General features: G+C 48.7%; 1 protein-coding gene across 1 annotated transcript in view; it reads right to left on the reverse strand.

Annotated features, from left to right (window-relative positions):
• MMP17 (matrix metallopeptidase 17) overlaps positions 1 to 18,784 on the reverse strand; it is a 162,012-nt gene that overhangs the window by 22,011 nt on the left and 121,217 nt on the right. Inside the window, exons 3-4 of the mRNA XM_082204144.1 lie at positions 18,620 to 18,746; positions 2,114 to 2,397 (exon numbers count right to left, since the gene is read on the reverse strand). Coding sequence (XP_082060270.1) covers positions 2,114 to 2,397; positions 18,620 to 18,746 — 411 coding nt within the window. The remainder of the gene's footprint in view (positions 1 to 2,113; positions 2,398 to 18,619; positions 18,747 to 18,784) is intronic.

Below are 18,784 nucleotides of genomic sequence, written 5' to 3' on the forward strand. Positions count from 1 at the left end.
TAGTTGGTCTTTAAGGTGCTACTGGAAGGAATTTTTTTATTTTGACTATGGCAGACCAACACGGCTACCTATCTGTAACTTCCCTAAACAGGGCTGCCTTCAGATGTCTTCTAAAAGTCAGATCGTAGTTTATTTCTTTGATATCTGATGGGAGGGCTTTCCACAGGGCGGGCGCCACTACCAAGAAGGCCCTCTCCGACCTCTCACCTGGGAGCTTTCTTTTCCTCTCTCTTACCTGGAGAAGCTGCCTCCGACTTCCCTGTTTCTCACTCGGGGTCCTTCCACCATCTACAGCACGGGTGTCAAACACAAGGCCCGGGGGCCGGATCCGGCCCGCCAGACCTCGTCATGTGGCCCGTGCAGCCGCCGCCGGCCGCCAGCCTTCACCTTTTATTCTCACTTTTTTTTTTGACACAAGAAAGCCGCCTCTTCAGCGCATGCGCAGCAGCCTACAAGCCAGAGAACGTCTGCCCTCTAGCGGCGCCGGCCGTTCTACACAGGAAACCTCCACTTTACATGCATTCAGGAAACCTCCACTTGTTTTTATATTGAGCACATTTGAATATCTACTTGCCATTATTCTGACTATGTTTCTGCTTTCAGAGCTAGTTATTACTTACATTATTACAAAAAACAGTAATAATTGAATGCAGTGACAATAATTTATGATAATAGAGTGGACACGTGGTCCTACAGATACAACCGGCCCTTTGAGGGTGACCAAACTGCTGATGCGGCCCCCGATGAATATGAGTTTGACACCCGTGATCTACAGTATCTGCCACTCATTTTATTCTCTCTCTCTCCATGCCAACAGGCCTTGGCTTGCAAAGAACCAAATCTCATTGTCAACAGCAAGCTGCCAATTAACAGCACACTGCTAGTTCAACATCTCCAGCCTGATTCCTTGGCTGGACAGCTCCACTGCTGCTTCAGCAACTCTTACTTTGGACCTGCTCCTGCTGCTGCAGCAGTTGACCCACTGGAAGCCTTTCTCTTTCTTTTCTTTATATACATATACATATACATATACGTGTGTGTGTGTGTGTGTGTGTGTGTAAACACACCCACACCCACACCCACACCCACACACCCACACCCCATTTCCAACAGTCATTTATTTTCTTATACAATGTTTTAGACTTCCATCAACCGCATCTGAAGATTTTTCAGTCTTTGTCACTTAATCTACATTTCTTCATTTCTCTATTACTTTTAATTGTCCTTAACTAATAACTCTTTTCATTGTCTTCATTGCAATATTTTGCATAATCCTTCTTACAAAACTTCTTGCAATCCTACTAGTGTAATCTGTTTATTACAATTTCTTTTCAAATAATTCAAGTATCTACTCCAGTCCTAAAAGAATCTCTGGTCCCCCGGGTTTCAAATCCTTCCTGTCATCTTATCTAGTTCTGCATAGTCCATTAACTTCATTTGCCACTCTTCTTTCATCGGTAATTCTTCTTGTTTCCATTTTTGTGCCAATAATATTCTTGCTGCTGTTGTTGCATATAAAAACAATTTACTGACCTGTCTGTTAATATCCTCCCCTACAATGCCAAGTAAAAATGCTTCTGCTTTTTTTAAATAAATGTATATTTCAACATCATTTTCATCTCATTATATATAATTTCCCAGAAGCTTTTCACTTTCTTACATTCCCACCATATGTGATAAAAAGTTCCTTCTTTTTCTTTACATTTCCAACATTTGTTACTTACTTTATACAGTGGTACCTCGGGTTACATACGCTTCAGGTTACATACGCTTCAGGTTACAGACTCTGCTAACCCAGAAATAGTGCTTCAGGTTAAGAACTTTGCTTCAGGATAAGAACAGAAATCGTGCTCCGGCGGCGCGGCTGCAGCAGGAGGCCCCATTAGCAAAAGTGGTGCTTCAGGTTAAGAACAGTTTCAGGTTAAGAACGGACCTCTGGAACGAATTAAGTACTTAACCCGAGATACAACTGTACATTTTATACATGTATAAAGGAAGCCTTTCCCTTCTATAGAGGTCCGTCCTCCTTTGGCCTCCCCCTTCTTCCCTCGACGCTCATGGAGGCAAACAGGGCACTCCCGCACATTTCCGCAGCTCTCTTACCCTGACGTACCTGATGATCGGAAAGTCCAATATTCATCGTCGTCAAAGTGAGTGTCCCCGGCGGTGTGGTGTTCCCCTGGGAAGAAAGCGTGGGCGACTGTTCCGCCAGGACCGTCGAAGGGGTACCCGTCATTGTGGTCCGTTTTGGAGAAGTCGATCTGGATGTCGGCATTGTTGCCAGCCACTTCGTGGAAATTCAACGGCGTGATGTCGCTCCACACCTTCAGGGCGTAGTACATGAGGGCGCGGACTGTGTCGTGGCCCAGATGAGATTCCTTGGGGAAAGTGCGAACTCTGGAATGGAAAAAGGCAGCCCATGATCAGAAAAGAACAGCCCCAAACTAAATTATACTCAGGGTAAGGGGACCCCTGACCATTAGGTCCAGTCGTGGCCAACTCTGGGGTTGCGGAGCTCATCTCGCTTTATTGGCCGAGGGAGCCGGCGTACAGCTTCCGGGTCATGTGGCCAGCATGACTAAGCCGCTTCTGGCGAACCAGAGCAGCGCACGGAAATGCCGTTTACCTTCCCACCGGAGCGGTACCTATTTAAATGCTTTTGAACTGCTAGGTTGGCAGGAGCAGGGACTGAGCAACGGGAGCTCACCCTGTTGCGGGGATCTGAACTGCCAACCTTTTGATCGGAAAGTCCTAGACTCAGGGTACTCAGGGTAGACCTACTGAAATTAATGGACCCAAGTTAGTCTTGTCTGTTATTTTCAATGGAAGCAACCCTGGATACAGCCACCTTTTTTGGATGACCGTGACACATTTGTTTTATATACATATGTACAGTGGTACCTCGGGTTACAGACGCTTCAGGTTGCAGACTCCGCTAACCCAGAAATAGGACCTCGGGTTAAGAACTTTGCTTCAGGATGAGAACAGAAATCGCGTGGCAGCAGGAGGCCCCATTAGCTAAAGTGGTACCTCAGGTTAAGAACAGTTTCAGGTTAAGCACGGACCTCCGGAACGAATTAAGTTCTTAACCCAAAGTACCACTCTATTTATTAAAGATTTATTAGTTTACAAAAATAATGTGCATTCTCTCTCTTTCCTCCCCCTCCAAGTTGCATTTTCTACAGATCAGTTTCATTTGTTGTGAGACATTAGTGTTACATACAGTGTTAGGTTAAGAAGAAAATAGGGGGAAAGAGGGGGAGGAAGGATTGGTGAGTGGGGTGGGTTCGGGTGGCAATGCACCTGTCAGGGAACTGACATCGGAGCAGAGGGGGGAGGCGATGCTTCCAGACTCTACAGGGGAGGGAACGAGTAACGGTAGAGAGAGAACGTCATCTTGGGAAGAATGTCCAGGTGACACCAGGAAGAAGGGAGAGGGAGAGAGCATCTCGGAGGTGAGGCTCCGAGACTCTGGCAGTGAAGTCAGTGAGGAGGGTGGAGGACCACCACTCGGCACGCCCACTCTGCGCAGAAGGCTTCCGCGCAGAGAGGCGAGGCGAAGGTTGTCCGTTAAGGAATTCTTATGCTGGAGGAAATTTAGGAGACGCCCACTCACGGATTCATCGAGCGACTGAGCAGCAGCACCCAAGCTGCTCAGTCAGGGAAAGACACAACCGCCCCTAAGCAGTTTGGAACAGCTAGAGGTTTACACACAAGCAACCCCAATTCCCGTGACAGCTTCTATTCTTCTACTTATTGTATGCGTGGGGTTTTGTGTACTCTTACTATTCACTTGTTGTATTTCCTTGGTGGTGAGAGAGGTTGAGGGTGGTCTAGGGGGTGGTTGGTTGTCTTTGGTTGGCTATAGTGAGATTTGTTTTTGTGTGTGAGTGGGGTGTGTGTGTGTGTGTGTGTGTGTGTGTGTGTGTGTGTGTTTGGATCAAGTTAGCCAGATTGATTCGTATGCTGTTGGTGGATTCTTGTCGTTGTCTTGTTGGGCTGTGTATGTGATAAAGGGGAACCATATCAGGGTGTAGGCGTCTTCTTCTATTTGTCCCCATGTCAGTTTCAGTTTATTGGTAAGTTTTTCTAATAAGTCTGTTTTCCATCAAATGGTACAGTGGTACCTCGTGTTACATACGCTTCAGGTTGCATACGCTTCAGGTTACAGACTTCGCTAACCCAGAAATAGTGCTTCAGGTTAAGAACTTTGCTTCAGGGTGAGAACAGAAATCGTGCTCTGGCGGTGCAGTGGCAGCAGGAGGCCTCATTAGCTAAAGTAGTGCTTCAGGTTAAGAACAGTTTCAGGTTAAGAAAAGACTCCCAGAACAAATTAAGTACTGAACCTGAGGTACCACTGTATTTGATACCATTGGTCCATGTTCACTCCTGACAGGTCTCTCCAGTGTCTGGCTATGAGGCTTCTGGCTGCTGAGAATAGGTGGGACCACGACACATTTGTTTACTTATTTTACTTTGCCCACCGATACACAACTTTGCAGCAGTCATTCCACTGGGTGGCAGCAGAGGAAGGAAGAAAAGGCATGCAGCTCTGCTGAGATGCTAGGATCATCAGCTGTCACCTGGCACCAGCCGTTCCATCAGGGTGCAGCAGAAGCGAAGAAGGGAAGCAGGGCCACCCCATCAACTCTGCTGAGACACCAGCCACTTTTAGCTCCTCCTCTCCTTGAAAAGTTTCTGATCCCAGCTGGTTATTAGAAGAGCTTGTAATGAAGATGTGGTACCTGAAAACTGGTACACAAGTTTACCTATTTCCTCCTCTCTCCCAATCCATTTTCCTTTCATGCTGTGACTTTTTTTTAAAATGAGGGCAGAGACTGTCTAACTACTGATCTTTGCAAGCCGCTCTGGGAAGGTTTTCTGGCCAAGCAGTGGGGCAAAAACTGTTTAAATAACTAAAAGAAAGAAAGAAAGAATCCTAAGAATGGGAGTGTTAAAATTAGCTCTGCTGCTTGTTTGAAGAAAGCTTAGTTGATTAATTTGATGAGCTTTCAAGTGAGTGAATAAATCTGCATAAATGTGTGTGCAGTTTTGAAGAGGAAAAAGAGAGACACACACATGGTTTGTGTGTCTTTAAGATTGTGCACGTGAAGACACACACACACACACACTCATTCCCCCATGTGACAGTGAATGGCAGATGCCTCTTTTAAAATGGAGCCCTGCTTCCTGCAACCTTTGTAAACACTTACATTTAAAGTAATTAAGATTTGTTTTGGAAAAAAAAAGCCATCTGATGAATTAGAGTGCTTTTTCATTTGCTTTAAAGGGTTTTTAATTAATCAAGCCGGTGAATTAATTTAAAGGCTGCAGCCCCAATTAAAATTCCATGCCACGCCCTACTGTGATTTAAAGACAAAGACAGGAACTCAGGGACCTGTAGCCATTGTTATAGAACCACGGAGATGGGAGGAAACTCTGAAGTCCATCTAGCTCAACCCTGTTCAGCGCAGGAAATCTGCAAACTGGCATCCCTGACTGTTGGATGTCCCTCATCCCCAAAGGGTTAAGGACTATTTTTCTGGAAAAAGAAGTGCCGGATCACACCATGAACTCCTCTATTGTTCTCTTAGAATGGCAATGGCGCTGAAATATCCTCAGAGTCGAGAGTGGATTTCATGCTCTTTATTCAGCTCATAGTGTGAGGAGGAATGGAAGTCCCCTCAAAGTATCTGCTTTATATACATTATTTACACAATGGGCTGCACGTGATTGGCTAATTCCGGAATTCTCCTGTAGGCCAATCAGGTTGTGGATTCACTTCCATCTGGAGCTGGATTGGATGGCTCCTGCAGACCAATCATACTGCTGCATTGTTCTAGGACCAATCAGACTGCTACCTCTGAATCCTATTGTTCTGAGACCAATCAGACTGCTGCATTATGGATCCTATTCAACTCAGTACATAACAGGCGCCCACCTGATAGGTGCCGGAACTGAGTTCTGGCGAGCCCCGGCTTAAAAAAGCCCTGAGCGCCGCTCTCTCCCTTTGCTTCTTTGATCAAATCTGGAGCTCTCCACAACTGGAAGAATCTGGAGCCATTTTTCTTTGGCCCAAGAAGCAACTTTGCTTGTCGGAAATACAGCGAAGTAATTTTTTCTGGTGTTTTTTTCCTTTTCCTTTTTTAAAAAAATGAAAAACGACTGGTTATCTACAGGCAACAGTCTCCTGCTGAGACCTTTAAGATTGAAACGAAAGGGGGGAGACGGAGAGTGGTGGAGGAGTTGAAGCGAAGAAGGAGAGCAGGAGAGAGCGAGCCTCGTCTCTGGAGCGGCCACGCAGTGTGGCACTCTCAAAACCAAGCGCAGCTGCTGCCTGACAAGAGCAGCAATTAGCCTGAGAGAGTCCCCTTGTGTACCAGCCAATGCCACAGGCTCGGTCTTGTCGCGATAGAGCCGGTGAGTCCTTTTCAAGAAACCCGCAACTTTCAATTTGGCCTGAGCGAAGGCGACAAATCCAGTTATCTCCCAGTGCCACGGGTCTGGAGCCAGTTAGCAGTTGATTTGCGCAAAGTCCCTTAAGAATCCGATTGGACAAATTCATTAGTTGGAAGCGTGTTCGCTAATGAATCCCTGCAGGACACATAGAGGATGGCAGAGGCTTAGTTATCTCTCTGTACAGGTGACGTGTGGCTTCTTCTGTTGCTGTTTGTGAACATCCCTGCCCAGCCGAACACACTGTCCAGTTTCTCAAAAGCAGGGCTGGTCAGATCAGACTCTCTCACTCCCCCAAAAAGGAGACCCGCTCACTTAGAGGTTTTTATTTCTTTACGACTGCGGTAGGGAACCTATTTCAGCCCTGCGGCTACACCCCTTCCTAGTGAACCTTCCAGGGGCCACATGGCAATGGCGAATGAAGCCAGAGGCAAAAGCAGGTGGAGCAATGTTTGTGAAAGTTACATCTGTGCAGTAGGCTAGTTCCTACACACACACACATTTCTCTATCCAGGTGTTATAAGAATTTTAAGGCCTCAAATATAAAATCAATATTCATAAATGCACATATATCTAAATACAGTGGAACCTTGGGTTGCAAATGTGATCCGTGTGGGAGGCACGTTTGCAACCCGCAGCGCCATGCCTGCACATGCGTGTGATGCAATTTGGGCTTCTGCACATGCGCAAAGCGCGATTTAGTGTTTCTGCGCATGCATGAGCGCCGAAACCCGGAAGTAACCCATACTGGTACTTCCAGATTTTGGCACGTCCGTAACCTGAAAACGCATAACCCGAAGTGTCTGTAACCTGAGGTACCACTATATATGAATCATGTGCCTGAAATAGTATGGGAGAGCAATCCTGGAGCCATTTTGACACTCCCAATAACCTCAAATATTCCTCTGCAGGAAGGGAGGCAAATGGGGAAAGCTTTCCCATTGTTATTTTGCTTGCACATCCTGCCTTACGGGCGCATTTGTGTATGAAAAGGGTGAGCCTGTGACATGGATTCAGGAACTAAAGTATTAAGCATCACAAAAGAATGGCCAGGCTGCGCAGATAATGCAATCAGTGACCGTTATCAGGTATCCGGGCAGACAGGATTTCTGCTGTAGATGCCTCCTTCTGTGATGTATGTATGATGTTTTGGGGGTGGTGGTGGTCTTGGGCTACAGGGCGGGCAATTTCAAAAGTCTATAATATGAGGGCTTGCACACCATTGTTCAGGGTTCTCCTCCTTCCTGCGTGTGGTGAGTGGGGACCCTGTTGCAACAGTTCCTTGAATAAAGATTAGGCTTACTAGCCACTTTGCTTCTCAATATATAGTCATACCTCAGGTTATGAACGCTATGGGTTGTGCATTTTTGGGTTGCAGACCACACTGCACCTGAAAGTACTGGAATGGGTTACTTCCAGGTTTCGGCACTTGTGCATTGTGCAGAAGCTCAAAATGACATCACGTGCATGCGCAGAAGCGCTGAATTGCGTCACGTGCGTGCGCAGACATGGCGCTTCAGGCTGCGAACACTACGGGTTGTGAACGTGCCCCCTGCATGGATTACGTTCGCAACCCGAGGTATGACTGTACTCTATGGCCTCTGTTATTTTCTCCTACTGATGGGGAACCCACTTAAGGACTCTATACGGGCTCTGGAATACCCCATAAGAGTTCAAGGACACATTTCAGCCAGGCAAAAGAAACTGGGGGGGGGGAGTGCAAGGCAGGGCTGGTGAGGGGTGTGGTCCGGGGGGAAAAGTCCCCAGGGCCACAGAGAGAGAACCAGAGGGCCACATTTAGCCCTGGGGCTTGATGCTCCCCACACCTTTCTGGAAGATCTGAGCAGGCCTTTTGTCACCCTCAGGATCCCCTGGGTTAGGCTTCCAAGCCTCTGAGTTCTGTGCCAACAAACAAATTTTTAACAGCTCTGTGCCCTTGATTTCTGCCTCCACAAATCCCCCTTCTGCCTGCCCTTCTCCCTGGCCTTGTCACACAAAGCAGACAAGCATCCACAGCTCACTTGGCAGTGGCATGTTGACAAACAGCTCCAGCTGCTGACCTGCCTTTTTCTTAAAATGGCAGCTACTAACAGCATACGAATCAATCTGGCGAACCTGATTCAAAAACATCCACCCACCCCGCTCACACATGAAAGTTCACCACAACCAATCACAAACAAGCAACCGGACCCTAGGCCAACCCCAATTTCTCTCACCACCAAAGGAACACAAGCGAATAGCAAAGAGAACCCTCACAAATGACGCCGACACCAAACCCCATACATACATTAAGCAAATTAGAAACATCGCCTCCCGACCCCCCCTCGCCTCCCCCCTTTTCTTTCTAATGTAACCCTAATGTCTCAACAAATGAAACTGACCTATGGAAAATGTAACTTGAAAAAAGAGAAATTGCGCATACCTTTGTAAAACAAGAAAACTTTAATAAAAATATTAAAAATTAAATAAAAATGGCAGCTTCTTGAGCAGAACTAGTCCCTGGGACATGAGGCATGTTTGGGAGGGGGGGTTTGCCATGGATGTGGCACAAACAGGCTCTGTGGAGGACACAAAGTTGTGCAGGAATGCAATTGTGAAGCGGCAGGCATGCTCCCCTGCTTTGTGTTGCTACCTGGCCACACCTGGCTTACGTAGCTCTTTAGTATGTCCTTCGGGACATCAGCTACTTCAGAGATTTAACAAAAAACAAAACAAAGCAGATGTCCAGAGCAACTTAAAAAGCTCAGGTCTGATTATGGATGCAAGAAGACACCACTTTCCATTTTCTGCCTTTTATTTGTCACACATGGCACTGTTTCCATTCCACTGCAGTTCACCCCCTGCCGAAAAGTATGCCATTTGCCTCACTGCCTCACCTGAGCGAAATGACGCAACTTGCGTAATTTTTGTAACCCAGTTAAGTGCATGATGTAAAAGACGTTGCCATTAAATTGTTCCTCGCCGTTCATTTCAGCGCGAAGGAAACGCAACGCAAGAAGTAGGGAAACAAAACCAATTATGGACCGAAAGCAACAGCAGAGAACGTATTCGCTGGATTGATTCCCATTCCGGTTTGTGGGATGAATAAAGCAAACACTGGCATTTCCTGCTCCCACATTCCCATTTTTAATAGAAATCTCTGACATCCCGAGATCTGATTCATATGTTACCCAGCTGCTGTGGGTGCTGCTTCCTCATGTCCGTATCTCAGAAATAATGTGGTAACAAATGAGTTGGCTTGAGAGCTGAAACAGAAGCTCAGCGTGAGGTGTTCTACTTCTGGACTGAACAATGTTTAGATGGAAGCAGGGGGATCTTAGTGGTTTGAGTCTTCTCCTTGGGGCCACCAATCTTGGATCCAGCATCAGGGGTTGGCGCTGTTGGGCCCCAGTTGAGGGCACACCGTCAATGCCCATAGCCTCCCGCCTTGTTGCTGCCTGTTTGCTTGCAGTTTCTCCATGGCAAGCAGAGAGAAGAAGAAGCAGGTTAGGCTGAGACTGGTGACCATAAGGTCACCCAGGGAGCTTCAAGGCTGAGTGGGAATCTGAACTCCATTCTCCTAGGTCAAACTCCAACACTAACCACGGCACTGTTTGTACACAATTGGGTCCAGAGGGCGAGGCAAGGAGAAAGAAGAGATGCACGGCAGGTATATCCATTTGGGGCACTAGTCCAGCAACTTCTGGGGACGCAGCTGGCACTGTGGTCTAAACCACTGAGCCTTTTGGGCTTGCTGATCAGAAGGTTGGCGGTTCGAATTCCTTCGAATCCCATTGCTCTGTCCCAGTTCCCACCAACCTAGCAGTTTGAAAGCACGCCAGTGCAAGTAGATAAATAGGTACCGCTACGGCGGGAAAGTAAACGGCGTTTCCATGCACTTTGGTTTCTGTCACGGTGTTCCGTTGCGACAGAAGTGGTTTAGTCATGATGGCCACATGACCCGGAAAACTGTCTGTGGACAAACGCCGGGTCCCTCGGCTTGAAAGCGAGATGAGTGCCACAACCCCATAGTTGCCTTTGACTGAGCTTAAGCTTCTTTTTGGGGGGGGGAGTTGTTTTGGAAATATCTAAATATCTAACCCCCCCAAAAAATAAGTCTTTGGGCTTTCTGGGGATTTCCCAACATTTTTCTTTAAAAATCCACATGGACGCCATTTTGACAGTGCAATTCCTGGACGTGTCTGGGAAAACCCAGACATATGGCCGCTTAAGGGTTAATACTGTTAAAGTCACCTAGCCATGAAGAGGGTGGGTAGAGGTGTTGCTTAGCAACCAGCATGATCTTTGCTGAGGTAGCACATGCTCTCTGATTGGCTGTGCCGTTGCGTGGTGATACCCGCCCCCTCCCACAGATGGAATAAATAAAGACACCAGAATTTAGGTTAATGGGCGAAAAATGGCCACAACTTTATTGATTACAGGTAAGAGCGGTATGGGCCTTAGGCATTGGCCCTAACAGACTATCCGGTCTAACCGGGAAGGGTTAAGCACCAACAGGGGGAGCCCCCGAGATGCACATCCCTAGGCGCTCCCCAAGGGGTTACCGCTCGGGAGTGCGCTTTAGGCCCTAGCCTCCGTAGGTTTCGGACGAGGCAACGCCCCCCGGAGTCCTTTAACGAACTACCTTTCAACATTTGGGGGAGGTGATGGCGATCCTTCCCCTGACCTCATTTGCATAACAATACCCCGGCCAATGCCTAACCGCCAAAACCAAGGAATTGTGACGTTTTGCTACGAGGTAGGCGAAAAAACCAAGTGGCTTCAAAATTCAGCCAATTAGCCAAATGGAAAAACTCCTACCAGGCCCCTTGCGGCGACCAGCCGAAGCCCATAGCAAAGTCCGAATGCACACCTAAAGGGCGGGTGGGTGGAAAACCTCGGCTGCTGCAGAGGAGGAAAAGGGGCGAGCCTGGGCTGCCCTGACCTTAAGTGCCCTCAGGTGGGCCCGCCCCCAGCGCCAGCCCATTGGCTGGCGCTGCCGGAAATGAATACTAATGGGGATCCCTGAGTCCCTGTGGATGGGGGAGTGAGCCCGCAACTCCCCCCTTAGTTCGGGAGTTGCTTTCTGAGACGTTTCCACCTGTATGTTTCGTTGAATGTCACCCTGTACTTTTAAGGTGCGACTTTTGCTGTTCTCCTTAAATCATATACTGTTTTTGTTCAGTTTCCACAGTAAAATGTTACCAAGATTTCTTTTCTCTCTGGACTCTCTGGTCTGCATTATTTAAGGAACTTTGCCAACATGCCAGCCATTGGTTTTATCTATCACTGGCTCTGTCTGGCTCCACTTGCTTCTTCTCTTTGGCTACAAGTCCCAAAGGGCTTGCCAAGCACAACTGCATTTTGTAGTAGCTTCACATGTAGCAGGAAGCAGCAAGTGAACCACAGCTCCCTCCTCTGTGTGTGTGCGTGCGTGTGCGATTTGTTCCACAGTTAACACAATAGAAAGCAATTAATATTAGCATTAATATTCTCCCTGCCCCCCTGCCTAGTAATGCAAGCTGTCTCACGGGGGTGGGGGGTGGGTGAGCGCTGTTGCTCCTTATTGTGACTCAGCAACCCTCCACCCGCTCTTTGCTGTAAGCCTAACTGGCATTTGAAAGCCGGCTGAGAGCCAAGCCGTCTGCGGGGATTGTTTTGGCTTCAAAAGACCATGCAGAGTCGATGACTTGAAAAAACACAGAGCTCTTCCTTTCATTGAGATTGACAGCAGCCGGGTTGAATCGCTGTGTGGGGACGCTGAGTCAGCTCACAGGCCTGGCGTCCCACTTGCTCCTACGATTGCTGAGTCAGCTTGCCAGTCTGGGTATCACCAAGTCCCCGCTCGCTTCTCTGAGCAACGAAATATGACAGGCAGGGTTATGCCTGAGCAATTTCATGAGAAAGGAGAGAAATCTTTTCTCCTGCCCTCTCTGGCTCCAGCATATTGACTTCCCTGCTGATCAGGGACCATCTTCCTTTTCTAAGCCCTGCTCCTAGGAAATCAACCACACCACATCTCTTCGTGTGGGATGCTTTGTTAAAATGCTGTTTAGAGCGAGCGGCTAGATCAAAGTGATTGTGTTCTGGGGCTCAACGTCCTCTCCAGGGTCTTTGCAAAGGTGAAAGGTCTGGGTTGCTCCAGACTGATTTTTTATTTTCCACAGGTGTGTTCTGCAACATGCCATTGATGCAGTGATAGTGAAATACAGTGGTACCTCGGGTTAAGTACTTAATTCATTCTGGAGGTCCGTTCTGAACCTGAAACTGTTCTTAACCTGAGGTACCACTTTAGCTAATGGGGTCTCCCGCTGTCACCACGCGATTTCTGTTCTCACCCTGAAGCAAAGTTCTTAACCCGAGGTACTATTTCTGGGTTAGCGGAGTCTGTAACGTCTGTAGCCTGAAGCATCTGTAACCCGAGGTACCACTGTAGTGGCAGATTTATACTGGACATAGTTTGTACATTGGCCATATCCACACCATACACGAAAACAGCAATGATACCACTTTAAACAGCCATGGCTTCCTGCAAAGAATTATGGGAGGTGTAGTTTGTTCAGGGTGCTGAGAGTACCGGTAATTAGGAAACCCCTATTTCCCTCACACAGGAACAATTCCCAGAGTTCCTTGGATGTTAGACCACACTGGGAATTGTAGCTCTGTGGAAATGTAGCCCTGTAGCTCTCTGCAAAATGAATAAAATCAACGGTTTAAAGAATACATTCTAAGCTAAAAGTATCGATTAAAATAGGCATCACCTTTATTATACAGTGGCACCTTGGTTCTTTAATGCCTTGTGACTCGAACGTTTTGGCTCTCAAACGCCGCAAACCTGGAAGTGAGTTTTCCGGCTTGCGAACATTTTTTGGAAGCTGAACATCCGACGCGGCTTCCGATTGAGTGCAGGAAGTTCCTGCAGCCAATCGGAAGCCGTGCCTTGGTTTTCAAACATTTTCGGAAGTTGAACGGACTTCCGGAACGGATTCCGTTCGAGAACCAAGGTACGACTGTACTGGGTATCCGGTATATTCTGTTCACGTTTAACCATTATATGCTTATATTTTGGTTACTGATTTTATACAGTCCTTTAAAAAAAAAGGTGAAAAATACACATCAACTTTACATTGCCTGCCTGAACAGAAAGGTTTTAAGGAGGCACTGAAAAAAATAGAGGGAAGGCACCTGCCTAAAGTCAATGGGTGCAGGAGACGCCACACTAAAAGATTGGTCCCTTAAAAGTGCAGAATAAATATTATTTGGTACTTGTTTTAAAAGTGCCAGTTCCACAGTTCCAAATACTTGAACGGGCAGATGGCCCCATGTTGTTCAGTGCAAAGGAGAACAGAAGACTCAGGAATATACCACTGGACAACATAAAAGAATATTCACTGAGGCCTGTTTATTTTTTATTACAAGCTGGGAATCCCTGTACGATTTCTGTAGGGCTTTGTGTTCACCAACACCTGATTTTTGCAAGCGACAGCAGGGGGCGCTCTTGCCACACAGAGGTCCCAGAACTAAAGCGCATGAGCTGCAGTGCTTGGAGTTCCAGCCTGCCTTTTCCCCTGGGGACAGCAGAGCTCCAACTACTGCGGTTGTTAAAAATCCAAACAACAGAATAAATCAAACGCAAACCCCCACATTTATCTACTTTCCACTTGATCTCGGTTCAACCTGTTGAGGACTCTGGTAACAATGTTCTTCCCCAGCACAGGAGGACCATTAAGCCGAATATCTCTCCTGAAAGCAGCCAAGCGCTCCTGCAAGATAAAGCTGTCACGATGGCCGCCACCAACTGCTTGGGAACCCCAGTGGGGAGGGTGCCATTGTGCCCATGTCTGGCTTGTGGGCTTCTGAGAAGCAATAGTATACAACTTTAAACAATTGTGGCTTCCCCTAAAGAATTCTGAGAACTGTACTTTGCTAAGGGAGTTGTTAAGAGACCCTAATTTCCCTCACACAGCTACAATTTCCACAGTGGTTTACCTATCAATTGCTTTTCCCAAGGAACTCTGGGAATTGTAGCTCTGTGAGGGGAATAAAGGTCTCCTAACAACTCGCAGCTCCTTCGCAAATAGAAGGGGAAGAAATGGAGACAGTGAGATATTTTACTTTCTTGGGCTCCGTGATCACTGCAGACGGTGACAGAGGCCACGAAATTAAAAGACTCCTGCTTCTTGGGAGAAAAGCAATGACAAACCTAGACAGCATCTTAAAAAGCAGAGACATAATAATAATAATAATAAATTTTATTTATATCCCGCCCTCCCCAGCCGAAGCCGGGCTCAGGGCGGCTAACAACAATAAAACAGTACAAAGGTACAACATAAACAACATTCTAAAATCATTCATTATAAAAATTAATTAATTCAAGCCACTAGCAACCATTGGGCCAGAGCTCTGCGAAGATTGCCGAGGGAGGGAGTCAGGCTGTGCCCTGGCCAAAGGCCTGGTGGAACAGCTCTGTCTTGCAGGCCCTGCGGAAGGATGTCAAGTCCCGCAGGGCCCTGGTCTCTTGTGACAGAGTGTTCCACCAGATCGGAGCCACAGCCGAAAAAGCCCTGGCTCTAGTTGAGGCCAGCCTAACTTCTCTGTGGCCTGGGACCTTCAAGATGTTTTTATTTGAAGACCGTAGGTTTCTCTGTGGGGCATACCAGGAGAGGCGGTCCCGTAGGTACGAGGGTCCTAGGCCATATAGGGCTTTAAAGGTTAAAACCAGCACCTTAAACCTGATCCTGTACTCCACCGGGAGCCAGTGCAGCTGGTATAGCACTGGGTGAATGTGATCTCGCAGCGAAGACCTCGTAAGGAGTCTCGCTGCAGCATTCTGCACCCGCTGGAGTTTCTGGGTCAGTCTCAAGGGCAGCCCCACGTAGAGCGAGTTACAATAATCCAGTCTGGAGGTGACCGTCGCGTGGATCACAGTGGCTAGGTCAGGGCGAGAGAGGTAAGGAGCCAACTGCTTAGCTTGGCGGAGATGGAAAAATGCCGCCTTTGTTATAGCTGCAATCTGCGCCTCCATGGAAAGGGAGGTGTCGAAGATTACACCCAAACTCTTAACGGACGGTGCTGGCACTAATTGCACCCCCGCAAGAGATGGGAGTTGCCCCCCCAATCCCATATCGCCCCGTCCCAGCCACAGGACCTCTGTCTTCGAAGGATTTAGCTTCAACCGGCTCCCACGTAACCATCCAGCCACAGCTTCCAAACATCTGGTCAGTGTGTCTGGGGCCGAGTCAGGATGGCCATCCATCAACAGATAGAGTTGGGTGTCATCGGCATACTGATGACAACCCAGCCCAAAACTCCGAACAAGCTGGGCGAGGGGGCGCATAAAGATGTTGAAAAGCATTGGGGAGAGTATCGCGCCCTGAGGTACTCCACACACCAAGGAGTGGCGCGATGACAATTCCCCCCCAAGCGCCACCCTCTGTCCCCGACCAGAGAGAAACGAGCGCAGCCATTGAAGGACTGTGCCCTGGATCCCCACGTCGGTAAGGCGGTGGTCCAAAAGTTCGTGATCGACCATGTCGAAAGCTGCTGATAGATCTAGAAGAATCAGCAGCCCTGACCCGTCTCGATCCAGCTGTCTACGAAGGTCATCTGTTAGGGCGACCAGAGCCGTCTCGGTCCCATGACCAGCGCGGAAGCCAGACTGGAATGGATCCAGAGCCAATGTTTCATCCAGAAACCCACCAAGCTGTTCAGCAACCGCTCTCTCAATCACCTTACCCAGGAACGGAAGATTCGAAACCGGGTGGTAATTGGATAGATCTAAAGGATCTAATGATGTTTTCTTTAAGAGCGGGCGCACCACTGCCTCCTTCAGTTCCCCTGGGAATGTCCCCGTGCCAAGGGACAAATTGATGATATTCCCCAGGAGGGCCCGCACCTCGTCTGGACACGCTCTAATCAGCCAAGACGGGCATGGGTCGAGAGGACAAGTGGTGGGCTTTCCAGCTCGGAGGAGTCTGTCCACATCGGCTGGGGATATCTGGTCGAAGTGGTCCAATACTGGACCCGAGGACAGTCGAGGGGCCTCCAGTTCCTTCATTGTATCCAAATTGGCAGGGAGGTCATGGCGGAGCGACAAGACCTTCTCCGCAAAAAAGCTCGCAAATGCCTCACAGCCGTGTGTCAATTTGTTATTTAAATTTGGCTGTCCCTCAAGGGACGTTAAAGACCTGATTATGCTAAATAATTGCGCTGGGCGAGAGCTAGCGGATGCAATGGAGGCCGAGAAGTATGACTTCTTAGCAGCCTTCACCGCCATCTCGTAGGTTTTCATAAAAGCCCTATAAGATGTTCTTGAGGCTCCGTCACGGGCACCCCGCCATACTCGCTCTAGCCGTCTGAGGTCCTGCTTCATTTTCCGAAGCTCCTCGGTAAACCAGGGAGCCCGGTTTCTGCGGGGTCGCAGAGGGCGCTTAGGTGCGATCTCATCGATGGCTGCCAGGAGCTGGGCATTCCAGCCCTCAACAAGCTCAGTCAATGAGTCGCCAGGGGGAGCAAGGTCCCGCAAGGCTTGGCGGAATCTCTCGGGGTCCATCAGCCTCTGCGGGCGAGCCCAAATTGGCTCGCCACCTAAGCAGGGTGGGGGTGGAAAGTCAATCCTGGCTTTCAGAGCGTAGTGATCAGACCATGGCACCTTCGTCGGAGGAGACATGATCACATCTATACCGACGCCAAAGATCAAATCCAGCGTGTGGCCTGCTTGATGTGTGGGGCCCGAAACAAACTGGGAGAGCCCTAGTGTCGCCATGGAAGACACCAGGTCCAGAGCCTGTGAGGAGGGAGTGGCATCGGCATGGATGTTGAAGTCCCCCAATACCAATAGGTTAGGGAACTCCAAGGCCCAGCCGGCCACCGCCTCCAGCAGGCCTGACAGGGTGGCTGCTGGTGCGCTAGGTGGCCGGTACACCAGCCAGACAGCCAAGCTCTCCTCGGAGCCCCACACTAGGCCAACACATTCGATGCCGGGGATCGATGGCGATGGTAGAGCCCTGAAAGGACAATCTTCCCGGATTAATAATGCCACCCCTCCCCCCCGGCCCACAGTCCGCGACTGGTGGAGGACAGAGAAACCCGGGGGCGCCATCTCTCGTAAGGTAACTGTTGCCCCTTCGCGCACCCAGGTCTCCGTCACACAAGCCAGGTCGACCCCCTGCGAGATAAAGAAATCTCGCAGGGTGGCGGTTTTATTGCCTATAGACCTGGCATTGCACAGCACCAGTGACGGAGGTGAGTAATCCTTGCTCACCCTACCCTCGTCCCTCGGGATGGGGCGCAGATTGGAAAGGGTACGAGCGTATCCATATCTCGATCCCCTTCGCCTGTAACATCACCTTGCCAACAAAGGTCCATATAGTTAAAGCTATGGTTTTCCCAGTAGTGATATATGGAAGTGAGAGTTGAACCATAAAGAAGGCTGATGGCCAAAAAATTTATGCTTTTGAATTATGGTGCTGGAGGAGACTCTTGAGAGTCCCATGGACTGCAAGAAGATCAAACCTCTCCATTCTGAAGGAAATCAGCCCTGAGTGCTCACTGGAAGGACAGATCCTGAAGCTGAGGCTCCAATACTTTGGCCACCTCATGAGAAGAGAAGACTCCCTGGAAAAGACCGTGATGTTGGGAAAGATGGAGGGCACAAGGAGAAGGGGATGACAGAGGATGAGATGGTTGGACAGTGTTCTCAAAGCTACCAGCATGAGTTTGACCAAACCGCGGGAGGCAGTGGAAGACAGGAGTGCCTGGCGTGCTCTGGTCCATGGGGTCACGAAGAGTCGGGCACGACTAAACGACTAAACAACAACAACAACAACAACAACAACTCACAGCTTCCTTAGCAAAGCACAGTTCCCAGAATTCTTTGGGGAAAGCCACAATGGTTTAAATTGGTATGATACTGCTTTAAATGTGTAACTGCAAAGTTGGCCACCATCTAACGTCCCCCGGCAACAAATCGGAATGCGTGCTCAGCAAATACCAAACCTCCCTGCAGGCTATTTTTTGGGCAGCAAACGAACAGGGATGAATGTTCCACAGACAGGCTACCTTGAAGTGCCCTCTGATCAGCAGTGGCCCCATTCAAGCACGCAAATAATCACGGACGGCTGAATCAGCCCTTGAGCCATTCCTCCCCACCGGCACTGCAAGTGCAAAAGATTTAACAGCCAACCTCCAAGATAAGTTCCTTTTGTTCCACTTGGTTGCTGACTGAGCGTGCCTCTTCCTCCTTGCCTCCGATTCAGCGAGATCAGGGAGAGAGCACCGAGGTGTCTTCATCAGTTTCAGCGTGGCTTCATCTATATTTCAAAAGAGAAAAGTCACTCAGGCAGGGGAG

Source organism: Podarcis vaucheri, assembly GCF_965113315.1.
Source record: "Podarcis vaucheri genome assembly, chromosome: 16".
Classification (NCBI taxonomy): Eukaryota; Metazoa; Chordata; class Lepidosauria; order Squamata; family Lacertidae; genus Podarcis; species Podarcis vaucheri.